Genomic DNA, 25,388 nt, shown 5'->3' on the forward strand with positions numbered 1-25,388 from the left:
TCATATGATAGTTCCTCACGCTACAAGATACGTTGAATATCTTATGGTCGTTGCCATGGTTAATTACTTTTAATATTCACCTTATCCTCGTTGTATTCACTTCACTTCATCCGGTAAATATATATTTTTTAATTGTTTGAAAAGGTGACTTTTTACTTTCTTTTAACAGCTCAATTTTTTTATATTCTTTCCAGCATATTCATACTGACTTACATGAATTTTTTAATACGACTGCTGAAATGCTGACGGTCTTTGCAGCATCTTCAAAGGCTTGAAATTGAATGTAATTTAATTTACAGTTTTATGATCGGATTCCCGTATTTAAGGGCAGTAGTCAGCGAGTTACGTGATTATAAGGAAGAAAATAGTTTTCAAAATATATTAACTATCACAACCTCAAGGGTAATTTTTTTGTCTATTTCAGTCAACATTTACAAAAAAACACTTTTCATATATTTTTTTAAACTTTTCATTAAAGTCCATTTTTACTGAGTCATACTGATGACGCACGAAAACTTAAAATATTTCTAAAATAGTTCCTGTTTTATTTTGCTTCAGTTTATATTGTTCTTATTACGTGTAATAAGTGTGATAGTAATACTTATAATTCTTTCTTTCGCATTTCTAAGTGGATGGATGATTTAGTCAGACATATTTTGTTTACAATAAAAAATTTTGTAATTGCAATAATACAATCAAAGAAAACAGCAGAGAAAAAATTAAATATGTAATTATAGAAAAAATTACATGGAAAAAACAAGAAATATGAAGAAAACAATTTTTTATATATAAGGAGGGAATGATGAGTAGAAAGAGGGTTATCCTACGACTGAGCTCTAATGCTCCTACTATCCAGTCAAAAAAATATCAAAAGTTTTAGCATTTAAAATGTAGAAAATAACAGTTTTAATTTTACGAGTCATCAAAATAAATATTTTCGTTATAAAATGTTCTTAACCACTGACATAATTCTGATTGGCTTAAAATTCGCAAACCACGTGCGTGGTGCGCAGGCGTGCGAATGGCGCGAACAGCGCAAGTTCAGTCATCAGCTGAGCGCTGATCGCTTATGGAACGGCAATTTCGGCGAAATGTTCACTGTCATACCTAGATCTTTTCTGTAAGTATTTCAACAAATATTTGCGATTTTCTGAATTAAAATCCGCCCCCCGGCCATCTAAAGTGCGGAATCTGCTCATCTTCATTCTTGACAGTGTTGTGCAAATGTGTCAGCGGTGTCGAGTGTACATTTTGACTTAGCTGGAAATAGCAATTTGCGATCGATAATGTATGTTTGGTATGTTTTGATAATCTTGACCTCGATAATAATGGGTAAGTTTGTTTCCCGTTTTCCTGGACACCGTTATTAACGTGCCTGAATAATGTGAGTAGGGGCCCACCGGCGGATTTAGTCATAAATAATTACGACATGGTATGATGTAATAGGATAATGACAGTAAATAAAAACATTTATAAATATTTTAAAGAGACGCTTCCCAGTTCTGTATACAAGGCAATCTTTCGTTTCTATAATTAATTATTTGAAATAATTATATAGTTAAATCTCTGTATGAATGATAGTAGATTAAACTGTCAAATTTTCAAATCGATTGAATTTTTAAATAGGAAATTTATATTCGTTTTGAAAATGTGCGTTCGAAAAAAGTTTTGTTATAACAGATCATTTGGGACGTTGTAGTATTCGATTTAATAAAATAAAAATTTAATAAAAAATATTAAATAAATAAATAAAATCTTCAATAGAAGACGAAAAATAATAAATACGTAATTACTGCATTCTATCCTTATATTTTATTTATCAAATTTCACTGCCTTTTTTGATAATAATTTCTTCTGTGTAAAATCTTTAGGAGCTTTATTCAATTTTTTGCGCCGGTTTCGTTACTTTGAAAATATTTTCTATCAAATAATGAGTAAATAATTTTGTTTCATAACAACCTACGATAAAGGGAACACGCCCCCTTGATAATATAACTGGAAAATTAATACGTTTCGATTCCAATAAGTCAGAAACTACACCATTACTTTAAAATGTATTTTTTCTTAATTTTTTCAATAAATAATTGTAGTTTCACTCGATATGTTGCTGTTTTTTCGAGTTCCGTGATTTTAAAATAAAGCTGGTTAATTCTACGAAATCATAAAAAGGTATAAAATCACTGCATTGATCCTTCTACTTGCCAAGTTTTAAAAAATATACTTTTTGTGCATTGCCAATTTTCACTTATCGAGAATTTTGGCAATTTTGTCATAAAATAAAAAAAATATACGATGTTACGCCCACTAATATTTTAAAGAATGTTGTAATTTTTTATCCTCCCTTTTACAATGGTGAAAGCACTGAATCCGAAAATATAGTGTTATCTTGTTCGTAAATAATATTAAATATATACTAAGCTTATTAAAGTTGCCAGTTGCCAGTTGCCACTTTGTATAGAATAGAATATAACATGAAACAAATGTTTTAAGGCCAAACTCGCAATAATTAAACTCAGTTAGCTTCCGGCAACGCATATAGCCGGCCGTCAGGTTACGCCCATTTTTTTAAAGAATGCATATTTGATTTTTTGTTTGTTTTTTAGAATGTGTCGAAAAAATATTTTTATAATTTTTTATAACTCATTACCTTTTAATAACTCTTCTTTTCAAAATTATATATTTATTTCGAAGAAAAACTTATTTTTTCAATATAAAAACGGTGTTTACGTCAAATATTACCCGGTTTTAGAGAAAATTAAGTTGCAACTTAAATAATATTGAATACTGGGTGATAAATAATATTTTGAATGTGCTTAAATCTTTGCACGCAAATAATATATTCAACTTTACTTTTTTTTAAAAACACTTATCCGCACCCGATGGTGCATGGGGCACTGCATCATATAAATGCAGTTTTGTCTTGATCATTAGGGACACATGAAGGAAAGATGATTAGCCCAACGCCTCAGCCACCAGTTCAGGGTAATATTGAATAAATATAAGAGAAAAAAATCACTTGTATTTGATTTGACCCACCCCCCTGGGAATCGAACCCAGGACCTCCAGCACGGTAGCCGAGCGTGCTGACCATTACAGTATTTGGACAAATTGCAAAATAAAAACAAAATATTTTTGTGACGTTCAGTAAAATATGTTTTATTACTTTTTTCTTGCTCCATTTTTCAAAAGTACACTTGTCAATACCACTTTTTTATAAGCGAAATTATTCACATTTTTCACATGACAATTTTAATAGTTTTGGCAAATTTGTACACTGTTTCCTGTCGCCTTTTTGTCTAAAAATATGTTGTTTACCACACTCGAGTGCTAATGTCTACATTCGCTTGTCATTTGAAAAAGTTAACGTTCACACACTTCACGAAGATTATCAGACACGTTTGTCGGCCAATACCCGGCATACAGGTGCGTAAACTGAAGCCGTTTTTGGAACGGCTCCAAAATGCATCGGGCATATATTCATATTGTAAATAAAACATTAGGTGGTCGTTGCATGTTGTGTCAAAAATAAACACGACATACCGCCAAATGCCCTGGATTTGTCTCTTGTACAAGTACCATTTGACTCTCTCCTACTTTAAACCCTCATAATAGGTCTTAAAAATAGCCCTGATAAGAGCTCAAAAAGAAGTCTTTAAAATAGCCCCCATAAGAGGTCTTAAAAGTTAATTTTTTTCTCTACAACACCATTCTTATAAGTAGCATTTAACCCTCTCCTACTTTAAACACTCATAATAGGTTTTAAAAATAGTCTTATAAGAGATCTTAAAAATAGCCCTTTAAGAGGTCTTAAAAGTTAAAATTTGTCTCTTGGATAAGTACCATTTGACCCTCTCCTATTTTAAACCCTAATAATAGGTCTTAAAAATAGCCCTCATAAGAGGTCTTAAAAGTTTAATTTTGTCCTTTGTACTAGTACCATTTAACGCTCTCCTACTTAAAACCCTCATGATAGGTCTTAAAAATAGTCTTATGAGAGGTCTTAAAAAATGCCCTCATAAGAGGCCTTAAAAGTTAAAATTTGTCTCTTGTATAAGTACCATTTAACCCTCTCTTACTTTAAACCCTCATAATAGGTCTTAAAAATAGTCATATAGTAATATAAGAGGTCTAAAAAGTTCTCTCAAATTGTTAAAAAGGTACTTATCTTACAAATTTACAATGAATTATTTAAAGACTTGCTTTATCACTCAAAAAAGTACAATAAACTGTAGGAGGAAAACTCATTATGTTTGCAAACGATATAATGAGTGTTTTGAAGATTTCCATTCTCAGATATAAAATCTGTTTAAAAAAATATTATTATCATTTGTTCAGTAAATTGTAGCATTATTCATATACATTTAGCTGTTTTGTCATATTGGAATAAAGAAATACTTTATTTTTATTATCATTCGTTATCATTATCATAAAAATGTTACAATCCAATATTATGGTCCCACAAATACAAATAAACCTCAATGAGGCCCATCTGAAATTCCTTAAAATAAATATTCAAAATATGTATTTTGCTTGTGTCTAAATTTTTACTAAATAACAAGTGAAATACCAATACAGTATAAAAAGATAAATTACCATAATTAATCTCTTAACCTCATACTAAATATTACTGATACAATTAATTGCGTAAAGGAAAGGTAATCAGTATTGTGTTTCAGATACCATCCCAGGCCATTTAATTAATATTAGAGTGACAAATAACAGTAAAAAATAACAGTAAAAAACAAATAACTTAAAAATATTTACCCAATACAAAAATGAGATATTGAAAATATATTGATTCAATTCAATTAAATTAAATTAAATTTCAATTCAATTCAATTCAATTAATTTATTTAAATAATGTATGCATTAATAATAATAATAATAAACCCTTATCCGCACCCCAATGGTGCATAGGGCACTGCATCATATAAACGCAGTGTTATCTTGATCGTTTACACATGAAGGAAAGGTGCTCAGCCCTCCGCTTCAGGTACCAGTCCAGGGTAATATTGAATAATATTGAAAAAATGCATTACAAACTATTAAAAATTTTAATTGTATACATTAAAATAAAATATATGCAAGAACTATTGCTAAAGGTGTAGAAGAATCCCGCTTGGGAAAACTCCTTCAGACACATGGAACAGATCAATATCCAATGAGATATTGTTCAACATATCGGTAGCTCTTCCTACAGGCATAACCATCGGCAGGTTGGTTATGATCACATGTTCACACAATATAGAAAAATATTACATTTTCAGATAAAGATGTTATCAATACAATTATCCCTGTTGATTCTGGTGATATGAAACATAATGATTTTTATCTGATAATGAAAGTAATATGATTGCGTAACCTTAATAGAAAAGTATTATCATGATTGTAATTATTGGTCAGAAGTGTTTGAACTATAGGGTGTTTTTTTTAGAGGTATGGTTTTTAAACTGGCAGCATTATTTCTACAGACTGTCAATTTGACAGTTGACAGTTGATTTGTAGTCAGTTCGTTTTGCCATTTCACCATGAATAGACTGAATGACCATTATGCGCGTCGTAGGTTCGGTGAATGGGCCGAAAACAATACAATATTCAGCTAATTCTCTTTTTCAACACAAAAATTTGTTCATCGATGAGGCACATTTTTGGAATGGCTATGTCAATAAGCCCAAGAAAAACCAAAATCCTTTGTCGAGACCCCATTACGTCCATTAAAAGTCACTGTTTGGTGTGCTTTATGGGCAGGTGGAATCATTGGCTCAAATCTTTTAAAAATATGCTGGCTAGAATGTTACAGTCAATGGAGAGCGCTACAGAACTATGATTACCTACTTCTTCATACCTCAGTTGAATGGCATTGATGTGACAGAGCTGTGGTTTCAACAAAATGGCGCAATATGCCACACGGCAGGTGCCACCATCAATTTATTGCGGGAAATTACACCTCTAAAAAAACACCCTATATATTGAAGCATGTTCATACAATAAATGTTGTATAGTTTCTTAATACTCTATTGATGACGAATGCCCTCTGAGTCTTTTAATTCTTGAGAACACATTTGGTCCGTTTGCCATTAAATGTAAACAATACACTACACTTATTTATATTTCCACCTCACAATCTTTTATCATATGTAAGTCTATTTATTTTATGCCAATCTCTCATTGTAAAAATATTATGTATAAAAATACAATGCAATGTTATCAACTTTGCTTTATCGTAATTATCAATAAAGTTCCTTTATTTTTTGACATTTCATCAAAGATGAAGAAGTATATGGAAGTCTGGGCATTTACGGGGCTTACGACCGTCATAGGCTGGTTTGAGTGATCACTTTACACACGTGTAACATTCACCAATTCTACCCATTATTGACAACCACACTACTCAAATTCTTGGAAGTTCTATATATATGAACCAATTTAGAAACTTTGTTCTTGAATCACTAGAACTTCACTAGTGAAGTTCTAGTGATTCAAGAACAAAGTTTCTAAATTGGTTCATATATATAGAACTTCCAAGAATTTGAGTAGTGTGGTTGTCAATAATGGGTAGAATTGGTGAATGTTACACGTGTGTAAAGTGATCACTCAAACCAGCCTATGACGGTCGTAAGCCCCGTAAATGCCCAGACTTCCATATACTTCTTCATCTTTGATGAAATGTCAAAAAATAATATGAAAATAACTCCTGTAATTGGAGATAATCCAGATTTTGTGAACAAGTATTTGGACACACTCAAAATGTTGTAAAGTTCCTTTAAATACATTGTTTTGTTCAGAGCAGATATATTGATAAAATTCATCTAATATGGATGTAAACCAACAAATACATAAATCTATTGAAGTTTATTTAGTATGAAAAGTTAACCTTGAATTTATCACTTGATTGATTCTCTTATATCTATCATACTAATCATTGATTTCTGTGAAAGATAATGTTTTATTATCTACCATGTTTAGGACAGTATTGAACAGATTAATTGAAACAAAACTTTTTTTTCGTATTTTCAACACCCTCTAAAAAAATGTTTTGGGGGTGTTCCTCGTATTATGGACCAGGGCTGCTTCTTTCAGTGACTAAGATGATGAAAAGCGAGAAGTATCACCCAATTCTACTGGAAAAGATACTACCAAAGATACAAAAACGAAGGTCAAATGGTAATGGAATACTTCAGCAGGATTTAACCCCCTGCCACAAATCCAAAAAAATGATGATATTTTTCACACAAAAACAATAAACTGTGTTGGACTGGCCAAGAGTTTTGCCAGACATAAACCTCATTGAAAATCTATCGGCAATCTGTAAGAATCATCTCTCCAAAATTTATTGCACTACGGTGAAAAAGCTCATTTTGTCCATAATTCAGGTATGGTTTCGAGACGTAAAAAATGGCATTTACGTGTCAAAACCTTATATAATAGATGCCAAGAAAAGTAAAATCTTTGATGCAGCCCAAATTAGATCATATTAAATATTAATTTGTGATTATTAATAAACAAAAGATTTTACAAAACTTTTTACGAATATACAACAAAAAAGTTTTGTTTCAATTAATCTATTCGATACTGTATGTACTTGTCTCTTTTTAGAGATATTTCATAGGAATGTTTACCTGAATTAGGGGTAATTGAATAGATTAAGAAAAGTACTGTAGGGTAATATGGGCATGCGGAGCTAATGGATATCGAGAGAATGACTAAGAGTGTATATTTGGCAAATGTAAACGAAAAAACAGAATGAGGACGGCCAAAAAAGACTTGGCAAAACCAGATCAATCAGAACCTGGTCATGTCAAAAGTCTTTGTAAACGGAGGGCATGTATGACTAGATGTATGGATGTGAAGGAAGCTGTGAGTGTACGTCAGGACAGACAAGTGTGACATTCTGTCTTCTCTTACTACCCCTGCAGCGAACGGTGTGATGGTGGTAGTTTGTAATAGTAGTATTTACATTTTTGACATCTCGAAGAACACTTCCGTATTCTTCTTCTATGTTGAGATGTCAAAAATGTAAAAAATAACTCCCAAGCTTTGTAAACAAGTATTTGGAGACATTCAAAATGTTAAAGTAGTATTTGTTTATTAGTTGTTTGGTTTGTTAGTAGTATCAGTGTTGCCATATCGCCCACTCCTTTCAAGAACGTCATAAATCAAAAAACTTGATTTTTCAGGAGAACGTTTTTAAAATTTAAAAATATAATACAGTGTATTAAAAAGAAATATCAAGCCACTTATTAATTTTTTAAATATGCAACAGATCTTTTTAGGTAAAACCTGAACGTTTTTTCTACATTCGAAAAATATTTAATATATTTAAAAAAAATTATTAAATAATACCTTTTCTTCAAAATGCAAAAACAACACTTTCTGCCCTGTATCGGGTAAATATTAAGTTAAAAATATGCCTCTTTTGCTGGGATATGGTACATTTTCTGGGCATTCCGAAAACATGCACAACTGAAAATTGACGATTTTTGATTTATGACGTTCTTGAAAGGAGTGAGTGATATGCCAAACCAAAAAATCAGAATCAAACAGTCTAGAAATCTGTATAGAATCAATAACCCAAAATCTGTAAAAAATAAATTTTAGAACCAATAAATTATGGTAGTTCATTGAAAAACTTGCGTTATTGTGCAATGTTCCATGACAAGACAAAATAGTACCCTACCCAATAATAAATAATGCACCCAAATATAAAACGAATTCTCACCTACTTATTATCAAATATTAATCATGCTCGAATCTGCACATATTTTCATTCTTCTGTCTTATCATATACTATGTCCAATTCCAAAAATCTATATAAAACTAAAAGTACTACCTAAGAGTAAAATCTGTCATCTGTAAAGGCAGCCTAAAATCTGTATCAATACAGATAAATCTGTATATATGGCAACACTGAGTAGTATGTAGAAGTACGAGCTATTGCACCTAATCATAAAAGACAAAATAGAGGGTCGACGAGGTGTGGGCAGAAGACAGATTTCCTGGCTCCGGAATATACGAGATTGGACGGGGATCAGGACTCTTTAGAGCTGTCCAAGACAAGGACAATTACTCTCAAGTAGTAGTCGATGTCAGAGGAACCTGACATGACTAGTTTCGGCAACAACCCTTTGCCCTCTTCAGGGTTTAATTTATGAGTAAACATAAATTAAACCCTGAAGTCATAAATTAAACCCTGAAGAGGGCAACAGGTTGTTGCCGAAACTAGTTGGTTAGTAAAAATGTGAATGGATAAAAAAACAATGTATTTTTATTTCTCAAAATAATATATCAATATGATCCACAAATTTATTGTAACTGCAGACAGTTGGTAGAATTCCATATTGAATGGTTGGGTAATATATCCAAAATAAAACACGGTTTTTGTTGGATTGAATTCTACATTTATTTATGTATATTTTAATACGTGACGCGTTTCGTCTTCTTAGGTCATTATTAAACACTCAATGTGTGTTTGTGTTTGATAATGTCCTAAGAAGACGAAACGCGTCACATATTAAAATATACATAAATAAATGTAGAATTCAATCCAACAAAAACCGTGTTTTATTTTGGATATATTACCCAACAATTATCCAGAATGTTAATGCTTTCAATATTCAAAACAGAAGAAGTATTTATTTGTTAAGTTATGTGCATTGTTGCTAATATTTGTATGGTATTCTTTATGATCAGGGTCCGCGGACCGAGTGGCGCTCTTTCGGCCATCGTGCCGTGGAGCGGTCCAGCGTGCGCGAGTCGACCTGTGCCCCCACCCTCCACCCGGCCTTATCATGAGGTCACCGGAGACATCATATGTCCCTCCATGGTCATGGGGATCGACCACTTGAGGGACCCCCGGCTCAACAAGGTAATTCATATCCCAACATAGATGGAGAAGAGTATAGAAATATCTTAGGTGTATGTATTAATTGTTATATCAAATACAGTTTTTTTGAGTCTACTAAGTTGTATTTTATTGTTAAAAAACACATAAAAATTAATTAATTATTGTGGCAATTGTTTCGCCTAGTTATGGTATTTTCAAACTAATGTGAAGATTAAATGGACTGACGGTCCTTATAAGAGTTTTTATTCATTTACACAAATATTTAAATTTCATACTGTTTCTGTGAGCCTAAGCGGCTCACTATTAGAAATAGGTATCAAATTGTGGTAGAGTGGGTTCGAACCGAGAAACTCTGACTTAAGAGTCCGCGATACTAACCGCGGGACCAAAACCCGACACAAACTTTTGAAACTTATATGCATATGTATATAGGCAAATAATAAGCATAATGCTTCTTACGCTATGCAACTTTTGCAGTGTATAATATACCTATATAAAATGAGTATACAAAACTTTTATTCCAAGTATAGATTTAAAATTTTGTTTCGATTGTTTATTGAAGAGACAGATTTAAGCTCCTTTTTCTTGTAGACGTATCAATTCATGTAGTACATGCTTACTAACTTTTTGCTTTTTCATATTTTTTTATGTTAAGTTTTTAATTTAATTTAATTTTTTGTTTTCTGATAGATATTTTGTATTTTATATTAACACTTTTATTCTTGTTCTACTTCTAATAATATCTACTGTATTCTTGCCAGTGTCCTTTACTATGACCTAAATTATATTGTTTACCCACACACAGGCCATGCCTTTGTGGGATCTTTTTTGTAATTATATTTTATTCATATTTTTTTGTATTTGAATCTATGTCATGTTTGTATAATGCAAAAGAATTAAAAAAAAGAAAAAAAAGTAATGTGACACAATTACATAGATGTACCAAAATTGTTAGGCATTGCACGTGGCAATGCCACACCTCCAATGGTTGCCAATCAATTAGTATATCCCTCATGTACTCGCGGTGGTTCAAGGCCTAGCTAGGAGGAAATACAAAATTACAGTATGATTATATTGAAATATTTTTCTGTCGATAATATTCGAAAAATTTGTAGTAAATTATGTTTTAATCTACTCATTATCGCGTTTTATCACAAATAACAGTACAAGTATTCAGAATTCAATTCACAAATGGTACTTTATTCATATTTTTATTGAAAATTTGGCATGAAAATGTTACTAATAATATCATTTTTATCATCATTCAGAATCATTTTCACTTTTTATTAAAGTGTCCGCCTCAGTAGTGTAATGGTCAGCATGCTCGGCTACCGTTCTGGAGGTCCCGGGTTCGATTCCCAGGGGGAGTCAAATAAATATAAGTGATTTTTTCACTGTAATATTTATTCAATATTAGCCTGGACTGGTACCTGAAGTGGAGGGCTGATCACCTTTCCTTCATGTGTAAACGATCGAGATAACACTGCGTTTATACGAAGCAGTGCCCTATGCACCATTGGGGTGCGGATAAGGGTTTTATTTATTATAAAGTGATTTGTAGACCACTTATATTTAATCTGATATATAATAAAAAGAAGTGATTTTTCACTGTAATATTTATTCAATATTGCTCTGGACTGGTACTTGAAGCGGACGGCTTATCACCTTTCCTTTATGTGTTAACGATTAAGATAAAACTGCGTTTATATGATGCAGTGCCCTATGCACCATCGAGTGCAGATAAGGGTTTGAAAAAATAAGAAGAATAATTTTTAGACCAGTTTTTCTATTCACAATGTTTTGAGCGTGTCAAAATATTTGTCATTCTCAATTTACAAATGTTACTTTATTCATATTTTGTATTAAATTCTGAATCAAAATATTATTTGAAATAAGACACCTGAAAATGCCATTTAAAAATTTTATTAAACTATTTTTTACAACAGTTTTACATCCTCTTCACAATGTTTTGAGTGTGATTCCCTGGGGGGGGGGGGGGGGGGGATGTGATGGTCAAATAATTATCAGTGATTTTACACTCTAATATTTATTTAATATTACCCTAGACTGGTACCTGAAGCGGAGGGCTGATCACCTTTCCTTCAAATGTTAACGATCAAGTAACACTGCATTTAAATGATGCAGTGCCCTATGAACCATCGGGTGCTGATAAGGGTTTTAATTAAAATAAATTAATTTTAATTTTTTTTTATTCTTGTTTATAAAAATTGGATTAAATTCTATATGAAGATATGTAGACATTAATTCAAATGGCATTTACTTGTAAGTGTTTATGTAATGAACTCGGTTTGTACCAGGTTCTTACTTGAAATCATACTGTTTATTTATCTACTTTTACAGGGTCTCGCTTTTACATTGGAAGAACGGCAGGCCCTGGGAATCCATGGCCTACAGCCGGCACGGTTCAAGACGCAAGAAGAGCAGCTGGAAATATGCCGGATCTCTCTGGAGAGATACCAGGATGATCTGAACAAATACCTGTACCTGGTCGAACTCCAGGTTAGTTGGAAATTGTATTACGGTAAAACCTCGATAGTGTAAGGTCAGCACACTCCGCTACCGTTCTGGAGGTCCCGGGTTCGATTCCCAGGGTGGTCAAATATATATAAGTGATTTTTTCACTCTTATATGTATTCCATATTACCCTGGACTGGTACCTGAAGCGGAGGGCTGATCACCTTTCCTTCATATTACCCTGGACTGGTACCTGAAGCGGAGGGCTGATCACCTTTCCTTCATGTGTTAATGATCAAGATAACACTGCGTTTATATGATCCAGTGCCCTATGCATCATTGGGGTGCGGATAAGGGTTTGAAATGAAAAATGAAAACCTTGATATAACGGACCTCCATTTAACGAACTTCGGTTATAATGAACAAAAATCTGGTCAATGAATATTATATGCAGTTTTCTAATTTTAGAGTTGATTAAAAAAAAAACAACTTCAAAAGTGCAAATAAAACTTGGTTTCTTTTTCAAAGTAGGATTACCCAAAGCAAGCGCGTTGATATCAAAGCAAACAGCAACCTCACTTCACTACGAGTGTCTGAAGACAATAAATAGAATTTTGTTTGTGTTTTGTGTTTTTTATTTAAGTATATCGAAATACAGTTTTCTTATTCCTCAGAATTCTTTCTAAGACAAGCCGAAATGATTAAGTAAAAATTTGTAGCAGACCTATATTTAAAAACATACTACTATTTTTGAAGTGAAATACGCTGCTGAACATTTCAGTCATTAGTTGCTTTTTTTGTTTTTTAATATTTCTTATTTACTTAAAAAAAATAATTTCTATGACAGTTTTTATACCAATGATTAAAACAGTTTTTAAAAAAGTAGAAGAGTATGTGTTTATTTCATATTAAATAATCAATGTCCTCATGATTTCACACAGTGTAAAATAGTCCATTAGACATGGATCATCAAATTAAATGACAACTCCTTTAAAAGAAGCCGTTACTTTATTTGGTTTTTGGATTCAATAATTTAAAGCTCATCACGCCAATCATTGTACAAATTTGGTTACGTATTGCATATTTCTAGTTCCTTATGTAGTTGACAATTTGACTTCAAAAACTTAAGCAGTATAGAAATAAAAACTGTAAAGAAATAAACAGTGAAAAGGTAATGAATTCTATTCCACGAGAAATTTAAAGATTAGAATTAAAGAATATCGTAGCGGTCTTGTTAGTAATTATTTTTCGGAATTCGCAAATCACGTAATAGATACAAATCACTCATTCCACTCTCAAAAATTAAAATTATTACACCTTGTTCCACATAAAGGCCAAATTATGAATAATTTTAAAAATTTTGAAATCCAAAAAAACCTAAATCCTAATAATAATTGATTAAATAATATATTGTTTCAAAATTCTTCACCTTTGCTTTCCATTTTTCCTTTGTTTTCATACTCCGCCCCTTTACTAACCCCCTCCCCCTAACTTTCCCCTCTTCTTATTTATAGAACAATTATATATTTTAGCTATTATTCAGACCTGACGATGGAAGTTTAGCTTCCGAAACTAGTAGTCTTTAATAAAACTCAAGTGGTATAAAAACAAGTGTTTCCTTAATCATTGTAACATGTCTTACCACTAAGTTAATATCGAAACAATAAATAAAATTCCATCCTAATCTGGTAACTGAAAAAGTAACAGCTAGCCATTTCCACATTGCTACTGAGCACATATCATATGTTTTGTATCCTACTTATGTCATTTGACCTTGCTCAATTAACATATTTACACTGTGGCCTACCATAATGTCATGTTGTGGTTACAAGCAAAGCTGGAAATATGTCATTGTTCAGAATTCCCAGAAGCACTTCAATAAAAAGAGTAATTATCTTAGTTTTCACAAACTATTCGGGGAATTCATTTTATTTCTATGGATTACGTATTGATTTTTCAATTGTTTGAAAATATGAACCTACCAAAACAATAATTTAAATTCCGTATTGAGTACAAAAATTATTAATGTGACAATACCTTTTTTTATATTCTTATTATTATTATTATTTTATTTATTATTATAGTGGTAAACAAACCACAATTTTCAGATCATTTTTCATTTCTTCCACTTTTTTTTATTCATACATAAAGATTATTTCGACTTTTGACCTGTCCACTTCAAGTATTATGCATATCTCATCACGCCATGTCTTTTTCTGGACATTTAAAACTATTATGAGTTTTTTTTATTACCAAATGTAGTCATTATCAAGTACGGCTGTTTTTAATACTTTGCTTTTAACGTTTCCATCATTTGACACTGGCTTATGTCAGAGGAACTGAGCCGACTCATGAAGGTCAACACTAGTTGTATAATAGAGTAGAAAGTGTCTCTGCCGTTGTATAATTTTATGTGAAGACCCTGACGTTGAAATCAAACAAATGCACTCACTTCAGTATTACAGGAAATGTTTTTATCTCACTATACTTTCTAAATATATGCATGTTTGTAATTTTTCAACTAATAAACTGTTGATTAGAATTTATAACCGATGAGGAAGTTCAGTACTGTTTACTTAACACATTATTTGCGGGAAACGCATAAAAGCGTTTCTTGAATGTTTTTGGCAGATACTTTGTGGCACATTTTATAAACTTTATAAAATTAAACAACTTTGTTTTAACCACTTTTTTATTACTAGTACACGTTTAACCTATCAGTTTCGACAAAAATCTTATCAGGGTTTATTAAATTCTAAAACATGAATAAACCCATAATTAATTACATTCCCTTTCCAAAATTAGGATTTTTTACGGAGTGTGTGGAAGTTTTTGGTAAGGGAATGTAATTAATTATGAATATTTGAATTTTTAAATGTTTTACAATTTAATAAACCCTGATGATGACAAGGTTCTTGTCGAAACCGGTAGGTTAAAAGTGTACTAATAATAAAAAAGTGGTTAAAACAAAGTTGTTTAATTTTATAAAGTGCATAAAAGCGTCCTTAGCATGCTGTTGGTAGAGAGCGGGAGATGCTTATAAGCATTATATTTGATACTTTTCGTACAATGTGAGGCGCCAAAAATCATTGTACAGATTGGAGTTGGGTTTGCGGTTACTTGTGATTAGAATACGACCGTAATTAGTATACTAATTCAAGTCAGGGTTGATGAAAAAATCGCCTGCCAAAATTGTATTAAAATTCAATTTAGAAAAAATTATGCAACAAAAATTACTGATACAGAAAAATATATCTTAAATGTATGTTAAAAATAGTACATATGTGTCACTTAAAGTTTCTATGAACATAGCACTCACGCAGATGCATTGCTTGTATACAGAGTGTTTTAAATTTATGACCCTAAGACTTTTATGGATAAACATGTATGCACATCTGAGTTTATTGTTTCTTTTTTTATAGTACATGCTTCTTTATCTATTTACTGATTTTAAACACATAAGAAGTATTTTAACTGTCTCAATATGTCTCAATATAAACGAAGAAGTTATTGACTTGAAAATCTTTGAAACAAACCCTAGTAGGATTGAAACTTATATTTGGATACAAAGATTTAAATAGACTTTAAAAAAAATCAAGTATGTCAAAATATTTTTTTATGTTTCAAATTATATGATATGAAATTTTCATGAATTCACTCTACATGCTTAGAAGATTTTAATTTATTTACGTTGTGTTTTAATATCTTGTGCACACAAAAATGATTTAAAAAATAAAAATAAATGTTTGACGATTCAAAAGTTGTTTGTCGACAATTCTGCTTACAAATTACATCAAATTTTGTCTTCTGATATCTTAAACTGCTTTGTTTACCTTAAATGGTAATGAGCTGAATTCAAATCGGCTGTTATATCTTGGTATTTAAAAAAATATTGTGTTATAAAAAAATAAATTTAACTTGGTGCAATGGAGATATGCCAGGATACAATTTTTTTATTTTATTTTATTTATTTTTTAGTTTATTATTACTTTTTACGTCTCACTAGGCCAAACCCGTGACAAGACATTCATTTACATTATAAAAAATAATTTTTTCAAATTACAAATTTAACAACATAAAGATATAATATAATATACGATCAATTTATGTTAATAAAATAAGTATATGTATATAACTTTTTTTTTTTACATAAATGTTAATAATATTAGTAAATAACCACTCACCGAGATTTTTATGTCTACCGGTTTCGAGACGTACCCATCTCTTCGTGAGGTCAATCACAACCACAGCATGCAAACAATACTACCCTTCACTACCATAGCACTATTTACACATCGCTCACTCCTTTCAAGAACGCCATAAATCAAAAAACTTGATTTTACAGGAGAACGTTTTTAAAGTTTGACAATATAATGCAATGTATTAAAAATAAATATGAAGGCGCTTATTGAACTTTTTACTGTGCAACAGATCTTTTTAGGTTAAACCTGAAAGTTTTTTCTCCATTTAAAAAATATTTAGTATCTTTAAAAAATTATTAAACAATACCTTTTCTTCAAAATGTAAAAATAAAGCTTTCTGCCCTGTAGCGGGTAAATATTCAGTTAAAAATATGCCGCTTTTGCTGGGATATAGTACATTTTCTGGGCATTCCGAAAACACGCAAAACTGAAAATTGACGATTTTTGATTTATGACGTTCTTGAAAGGAGTGAGTGACATGTGTTTTTATAAAAAAAATAACTAAGTAAAAATGACTAACCACAAAGTAAATGCTTTAAATATTAATAATATTGAGAAAACATATTCAGTATGTACAGTTTAGTGCAGTGAGAAATTGACAAGTATGCAACAATAATAACATGATTAGATGACTTTAATGATTTATGATTAATCAATTTATTTATTTATCTTATTTTATTTATTTATTTGTTTTCATAATACATAGATATATTCAAATATACATATTCATTTCATATATACATTTATTATACGTATTACGGCTCTTTAGGCATGGCCTGTGTTGAACCGAGTACTTACATGTTAATACAATTTTTATATTATTTTTTAATAATAAATTTTTTTTTGATTATTAGATTATAAACATAACATACAGGAGATACAAAAATAATTTACAGTTTAAAGGATTTTCAATAAGACAATTACACCTGGACTTTAATTAATTCACTTTCTACCTTGTCCCTCCCAATGCTAAGCAACCATCGACGGACACTGTTCTTAAAGACCTGATCACTCCTGGAAATCTTAATGGTTTCGGGCAGCAAATTAAATATTTTTGGCGCAAGGAATGAAAAATTTTTTTGAGCAAAACTTGTTTTAACGGCTGGGCCAATATAGTTTTTATTTAATGCTGCCCGGGTTCGAATAATTTGTTGCGTTCTTACCTTTTCCATTTTATTCCAGAAGGGAATCAGTACTTCCTTGACGAACAGTTGCCGTACGTCTAGTACCATGTAGCTTGTAAATAGTTCATTGGATGGGTGTGTCGAGACACGTTTATTTATGATTCTTAAGATAAGTTTTTGTACTTCGAAAATTGGGTCTAGCGTAGTTTTGGCACCTCCGCCCCAGCCAATAACTCCATGTAGAATTATAGATTGGAACAGAGCGTAATAAACCTCTTTGAGGATGGAGGGATCAAGTATGCTACGCAGCACCAAGAACATTTCGCTCACTCCTTTCAAGAACGTCATAAATAAAAAATCGTCAATTTTCAGTTGTGCATGTTTTCGGAATGCCCAGAAAATGTACTATATCCCAGAAAAGTGGCATATTTTTAACTTAATATTTACCCACTACAGGGCAGAAAATGTTGTTTTTGCATTTTGATGAAAAGGTATTGTTTAATTATTTTTTTAAATATATTAAATATTTTTCAAATGGACAAAAAACCTTCATGTTTTACCTAAAAAGATGTGTTGCACAATAAAAAGTTCTATAAGTGGCTTGATATTTATTTTTAATACATTGTGTTATATTTTTAAACTTTAAAAACCTTCTCCTGAAAAATCAAGTTTTTTGATTTATGACGTTCTTGAAAGGAGTGAGCGATGTGTGCTAATTTTCGTAATCTTGGTACCAAATACGCTACATGAGGTTCCCAGCAAAGCCTTTTGTCTATATCAATGATGACTTTATATGATTAACCATTATATGATCAATGCCAGATTCACTGTCTTTGTCTTTTCTTATTAAAAGCTTATTTATAATTTATGTATGAGACATTAAAAAAAATAAATGCATTGTCTCTCTTACAGGATAGGAATGAGCGATTATTCTTCCGACTGGTTTCGGAGAATGTGGAGAAGATGCTTCCCATTGTGTACACCCCGACTGTGGGATTGGCGTGCCAGAAGTTTGGCCTTATATACAGGAGGCCAAGGGGCCTATTCATCACCATCAATGATAAGGGCCATGTCTACAACGTACTTAAAAACTGGTGAGCATGTACTTCATTATTTATTTATCTATTTAAACTTCATGTACAGAAAAGAAAAAAAGTACATTGGCGGGCTTATTGCTAAAACCAGTATCTTCTAACCAACCAAAAACAGACTAGTGATATTGATCAAAACGTTTGATACCATATATATAGCTGTTTGCAATCAGAGGGTAGATAGTACTTGAACATTAAAAAAAAATTACAAATTGATGATAATAAGGATGGCAAAGGAAAAAGGGAGTTTTGGGAAGGAGTAGAGGGGAATACTAAGGGAGGAGGTTTGATGGACAGTTAGGATTATATTATGTATGTAGTGTACATTATATGTAGTATAACCAATTAACATGGTAATTAATCAATTGGATCTTTGTATGGTAGAATGTTTCAATATTATAGGTATCTTATTCTAACCTTTATTCGCTCCAATGATGCATAGGGCACTGCATTCATATTTTAAACCTGTATGCATGCAATGAAATAACCTGTATGTATTTAAAGGAATAACCAACTGTACAAAGATGAAGAAGAATATGTCAAAATGTGAAAATAACTCCTTAAGTAGAGAAACCCAGATTTGTGAGTAGGGATTTGGACAGACCTAAAATGTGTTGAAATGCTCGTTTTAGGCCGGAGCCTGACGTCAGGGCAATCGTGGTGACTGACGGAGAGCGCATCCTGGGCTTGGGAGACTTGGGGGCTTGCGGCATGGGTATCCCCGTAGGGAAACTGTCCCTATACACGGCGCTGGCCGGAATTAAGCCCCACCAGTGCCTGCCCATCACCCTGGATGTTGGCACCAATAATGAGGTGAGTTCTCTTCATCTTCTGAATTTTGATAATTTATGATTTATTAGACAACGGATTATGGGCGTTTGTGCACTACACGGCATTACACGGAATTTCACCATCCGGCACGTCAGTTAGCATATAAAACGGATGATTGGCTTGGATTTGCTTGTGCTTTTGTTCATCTTTCTTCGGATCGGTTCTCTTGATCGGTGCGTGAACACGTTGTGCGTAAATTCGATGTAGACATGGTGCGGTGGCGCCTAGTGACGAGATAAGAAGGCCAAATTCCTTGTTGTTCGGCTATTTAACGAGTCGTCTTCTTCTCCGCATGGTGACGTCACGCTCGTCTATGTTCTCTATATTTGTCTATGTGCTACTGTTATCTGGTCGCTGACCGTGTCGTGCTTGTCTATGCTTGCCTGGCTGGTCGGGGCACCGCACTATAATTTTGTTTTTAACCTTTGCTATATTCTAGAAAATATTTGCTGCAAAAAGGGTGAAATTGAAGTTTTGACCATCCCAGGGCTAACGACCTAGTGTTTGGCTGGCTCAAATAATCACTTTATACACTTGTGTAACATTCACAATTCTGACCATTATTGAATATCCGTATTCCATTAATTTTTAAATCTTGTATATATGCAATGGTATTGCATTCCTTTCACATATTTGTAGCATTTCAATAGATTCTGAAGTATGGCCGATTGTGGTGTCATCAGTTGAGAAAGTGTATATTTAGCTTTATATTTTTTTACTTCAGTTTACATAATCGGTAACTCATTTTAAACAATGTAATTATTTGGTGACCTTTCGATTTTAATTCTTTTCAGAATCTTCTAGAAGACCCTCTTTATATTGGACTGAGACAAAAACGCACTACTGGTGAAGAGTACGATGAATTTGTGGATGAATTTATGAGGGGAGTAATCAAGCGCTACGGGCAAAACACATTGATACAGGTAATCAACTCAATCTATCAAATTCTCTACTCAATTAACCCTAGTTTAACTATATTTGTAGATGCGTATTAACTAAACTTTCGTCGGGCGGACTACGCAATTAAGAATGTGAAAATTAATAAAAATATAATATAAACTTGTTACAAGACACTTAAGTTTGGTTTATTAGGAATGAATGTAAGAGACATTTAACAATAAATTACTATTCCGCACAGCTTCTACATATCGCTCACTCTTTTCAACAACTTCATATATCAAACATCGAAATTTTTTAGTTGTGCATGTTTACGGAATGCCCAGAAATGTACTATGTATATCTCAGCAAAAGCGGCATATTTTTAACTTAATATTTACCCGCTACAGGGCGGAAAGTGATGTTTTTGCATTTTGAAGAAAAGGTATTGTTTAATTATTTTTTTTAAATATACTAAATATTTTTCAAATGCAGAAAAAACATTCGGGTTTTACCTAAAAAGATCTATTGCACAGTAAAAAGTTCAATTAGTGGCTTGATATTTATTTTTGATACATTGTATTATATTTTTAAACTTTAAAAACTTTCTTCTGAAAAATCAAGTTTTTTGATTTATGACGTTTTTGAAAGGAGTGAGCGATATGTCAATATTGTGCGATTCACAAATGGCATTTTTAACAGATTTTGCGCACATTAGTCACCGAATGAACAGAGATTTCAGGGTCTGAAGACTCACCAAGAATATCTTTTATCATGACCTTGATGTCATAATATGTAATACATACCTTTACGAACAATTAACGTAGTAACTAAACTTTCGTCAACCGGATGGCGATATAGCCGTAGGTCACCTCCTGATTATTGTGTGATTGTAATCGCATCACCCAATGAACGATTTGCACCAATCAGGAAAGTAAATAAAGCGTAGCAGGTGCGGGGAAGTAAGTGCACTTGACTTTCTCGGAGAGGGCTGTCATCGCGTGGACAAATGTTTAATTATGTAGGGTTAAAAATAAATCTAATACCAATGCACAACTAAACACAATTCAACAAATCAACTGTTGTTATATGGTATTTAATTTTGAAAATCTTCCTTCTATTCCAGTAAAAATACTGAATTATTACGTACGCCTCAAAAAAATGGCGAAGAAAATTTCTTAGGTACAAATTAAATATACAAAAAAGGAACAAATTTATGACTTTACCATCATTGCTAGTAAAAATTATTTTCACACATTTAAAAAATATATATAACAAATTGTCTATTTTTAATATGAGATCAATTTTTTACGTTTGTCTTAAATTTCAAGGCTAAAGAAAAAGGATATACCGTGTTTCGATAGTAAATGTCGCATATATTGGTTCAAATCTATTACTTATCTTTCAAGATTATGTTTTATCAATATTTATACCTGTCAATATAAAATGACAGATGTAAATAGCTGATACATCAAGAGTCTATTGATGATATGATGGATTATTTCATTCAATTTTTGATCAGTAAATGTAATCTCAGCCCTATTTATAAGTCATAAATATAAAATACCCATTTTATTATGTCAGCTGTGATTGATCATTGAAGTACTAAGTAATCCCACATTGACATATTGAGATAATATTCCATACAAAAAATATTTGATTTGAGATAATTTTTATAGCGCCATTATTGTAAAATACTACTTCAAGGGCGCTGTGATATTATATATTTATTCTTGGCGTAACAACAATAAAATTTAATCCAAATATTAACAAAATGTGAACATTGGGCTTAAAGTAACATGAACAAAAGCAAGCAATTAGAACGCTTATAAGCGTCTCTCGCTCTCTACCAATAATATGTTGAAGACGCTTTTAAGCGTTTCCCGCAAACAATGTGTTAAGACAAAGTGGTATTTACCTAGCAAAATTTAAACAAAAAAATGGATAGATATTAATACAAAGTGAGTGCCAAAAACATTAATGATAACTTCTTTTTTTCATACTCTAGTGTCTATTTATAAAGAGTTTTTTGGAATAGAATGCAGTTTTGCAGAGACTGGAAAACTTGATTTAAAAATAAATAAACATTCAAACAAACAAATATATATATGTATTAAATGTTAAATCAAACACTGATTTTTTTTGAGTCAAACACTAAGTTCTATTCTATTGTTAAAAAAACACAAAAATCAATTTTGTGACAATTGTTTCACCTAGTTATGGCATTTTCAAACATTCGTTTGTACTAAAAAAAATCAGTGTTTGATTTGAAATTTAATACATAAATTAAAATGGAGTTCTACAAATTAAACGGAAAATCTACAAACAAACTAATATAATTGTGATATTATCAGATGGGGGCTGGACATGTGGCGGCACTGGAGCACAGTGCTGCGTTTGCCAGCGAGCTGGTTGATATTCAACTACTACATCTTTCCGAAAAAAAAAATTATTTCGCGGTTTCTTTTCTTTATTTTTTATCTCTTTTTTATTGTAATTTTAAATTCAATTTAAAAAAAAATGTTGTAAAACAAATATGGCTGACTAAGTATTGCACCCACCACTTAGTCAGGCTGGAATAAAGAGTTATTATTATTGTTATTATTTATATTCTCATTTCAGTTTGAAGACTTTGCCCAGCACAACGCGTTCCGCCTGCTGGACAAGTTCCGCCACAAGTACTGCACCTTCAACGACGACATCCAGGGAACGGCGGCCGTCGTGGTGGCGGGGCTCATGGCCAGCGTGCGCGTCACCAAGAGGAAGATCAGCGAGAACATCTATCTGTTCCTCGGCGCTGGAGGGGTGAGGACCTTCACAATCTATATCTTTCCTTGGATGATCAAAAGCCGGGGAACTGTCTGTCACTATTTTTTTTATTTGATTGAAATGTGGTTTCCTTGTCTTGGAGTCCTGGTTTGTTTCCCGAAAAAAGCCAAAAAAAAAAAAAATTTCATCAATGATTTGGCAATCACTTTGTGGTCTATATATCTATGCATTTTATTTGATTTTTCCTCAGTAAATAAGAATTTTTCTTAAAATCTACTGTGACACGTGTTTCTATGCATTCCGCATCATTTTCAAGTACCGTATGGTGTTTGAAAACACTCCACCGATATAAAAAAAGCAGGAGTACTGCTTGAAAGAAAATTGCTTTAACCAGCCTACCTTCGGGTTATTTTCAGGCATATTTTTTTTATAAGCAAGCAAAAAATCACAATGCTTGTTGTCACAAAATATTGTCAGTGTATCCGGTACGCATTAAATATTTTTGCGTGTAGGTCATATGGGTTAGCGCTGAATGGTGAAGAAAAACCGTATGTATCACGTAAGTTCATATGTGTGGGGCTGTTAAATCAATAATGAAATTTTTCAATTTAATTTAATGGAAAGGATGGGGGATTTAAAATAAATAGTTCTTCAGTTATGATCGAAACTGGTTGGGATTTTGGATTATCTTCAAATGAGAAGGCGTTTGGTTCTTGGTCTTCAAACTTGGTGCCGGGTTGGTATCGGAGTTCAAAGAATTTTCCTCTACTAGATTCAGAAGCTGACCTAAGTGTGGATTGTCTAGAGTTTATATTCCCTAACACACAAAAGTCTCATAGAAGCTTGTTGTGAAGTTCAACTGTACTTCAGTTTACCCTATAGAAACAGAGCCAAGGTGTATTCGTTCAATCAATTATCAATCATTCCACACATTCCAGGCAGCCACCGGAATCGCCAACCTGACGTGCGCCGCCATGCAGCACGAGGGCCTCTCGGAGCAGCAGGCCCGCGACCGCATCTACATGGCCGACGTGCACGGCCTGCTGTGCCCCTCCCGCGCGGGGGGCCTGCCCGGGGGGCCGGCCAACGCCTTCTCCAAAGACCAGGCGCCCGAGTCCGACCTCAGCCGCCTCGTGGACAGGATCAAGCCCAGTTGTCTTATCGGTAACCGAAAACTTGATAACTGATGATATCTTTACCAGTGCGGGATTCAGAGTAGACTGTTTACCAGTCGGCTCTAAACTGAAATGTAAATGAGGTCTATTATAGTGGAGACTGACCGGAGCCATTTCATTGTAACGTAACACGTTACGATGCGAGCATTCGTATAGCCAGTACAGCGATCTGAGTGCTCCATCCATAGTCGGGATGCTCGCCGCAAGCGACGTTACGACATTACGTTACGACGAAATGCTCCGGTCAGTCCCCACCTTTAAGGTTTTAGTTATATTGAAGTGCTAGATATTATCTGTGTGATTTGATGCCTAGCTCTAAAATGTAATGCAAATTCACAGTAAAAGCGGGATACAATTTTCTTTCAATTTTGTAAGTTAGTTCATAAAACAAAAATTGCCAATGCAAAAGAAGGTCTGTCTGAAAGCCTAGACGCTTCTGTATCAGATCTGGGAATGCAGTGGGAACTTTCTACAAATACCTAGCTCTCTTAGACTCATCAGAAGATTGCTTATAAATGAAACACGTACTTACTCGATCACAGATCACAGTTTGTTAATTTTAAATTATAAAATAAAATATAAGTAAGGACTCGATTTTTTTGATGAATAATAAAAATGGCTGAATCTAGTTGACAATAATTTCATCAGGAAAGGTTGTTGTTGCTGGCGACAAGTGTCTCGAGCTATGGATGAAGGAAAGAGAAAAATTGCATGGATTTTATTGACTCTTCCTGCGTTCAATGTTGACGGTATTTGAATCATTGTTTTCTTTTTACAGGAGCGTCTGCCGCTAGCGGTGCATTTACCCCTGAAGTCCTGTCTACCATGGCCAAGCTGAACGAAAGGCCCATCATATTCGCTCTCTCCAACCCTACGGACAAGGCAGAATGTACCGCTGAGGCAGCCTACACCCACACAGAAGTCAGTAATGTCTTGTTTATTCTAGAATAGTCTTTCTATAACTTGTGACTCTATACACTTAATGGTAACGTATGAAGAAC

General features: G+C 32.7%; 1 protein-coding gene across 3 annotated transcripts in view; it reads left to right on the forward strand.

Moving 5' to 3' along the window:
• Positions 1-813: 813 nt before the first annotated feature.
• Positions 814-25,388, forward strand: part of Men-b (NADP-dependent malic enzyme b, mitochondrial) — a 41,383-nt gene continuing 16,808 nt past the window's right edge. For all 3 annotated transcript variants that reach the window (XM_088258443.1, XM_088258442.1, XM_088258444.1), the window contains exons 1-9: positions 814-1,120; positions 9,691-9,865; positions 12,206-12,364; positions 18,558-18,739; positions 19,369-19,549; positions 20,362-20,490; positions 23,066-23,248; positions 24,151-24,376; positions 25,166-25,308. In XM_088258443.1, coding sequence (XP_088114569.1) covers positions 948-1,120; positions 9,691-9,865; positions 12,206-12,364; positions 18,558-18,739; positions 19,369-19,549; positions 20,362-20,490; positions 23,066-23,248; positions 24,151-24,376; positions 25,166-25,308 — 1,551 coding nt within the window. In that variant the 5' untranslated portion in view covers positions 814-947. The remainder of the gene's footprint in view (positions 1,121-9,690; positions 9,866-12,205; positions 12,365-18,557; positions 18,740-19,368; positions 19,550-20,361; positions 20,491-23,065; positions 23,249-24,150; positions 24,377-25,165; positions 25,309-25,388) is intronic.

Source organism: Brachycentrus maculatus, unplaced genomic scaffold (genome assembly GCF_059751285.1).
Source record: "Brachycentrus maculatus isolate JH-2025_06_01 unplaced genomic scaffold, ASM5975128v1 h1tg000096l, whole genome shotgun sequence".
Classification (NCBI taxonomy): domain Eukaryota; kingdom Metazoa; phylum Arthropoda; class Insecta; order Trichoptera; family Brachycentridae; genus Brachycentrus; species Brachycentrus maculatus.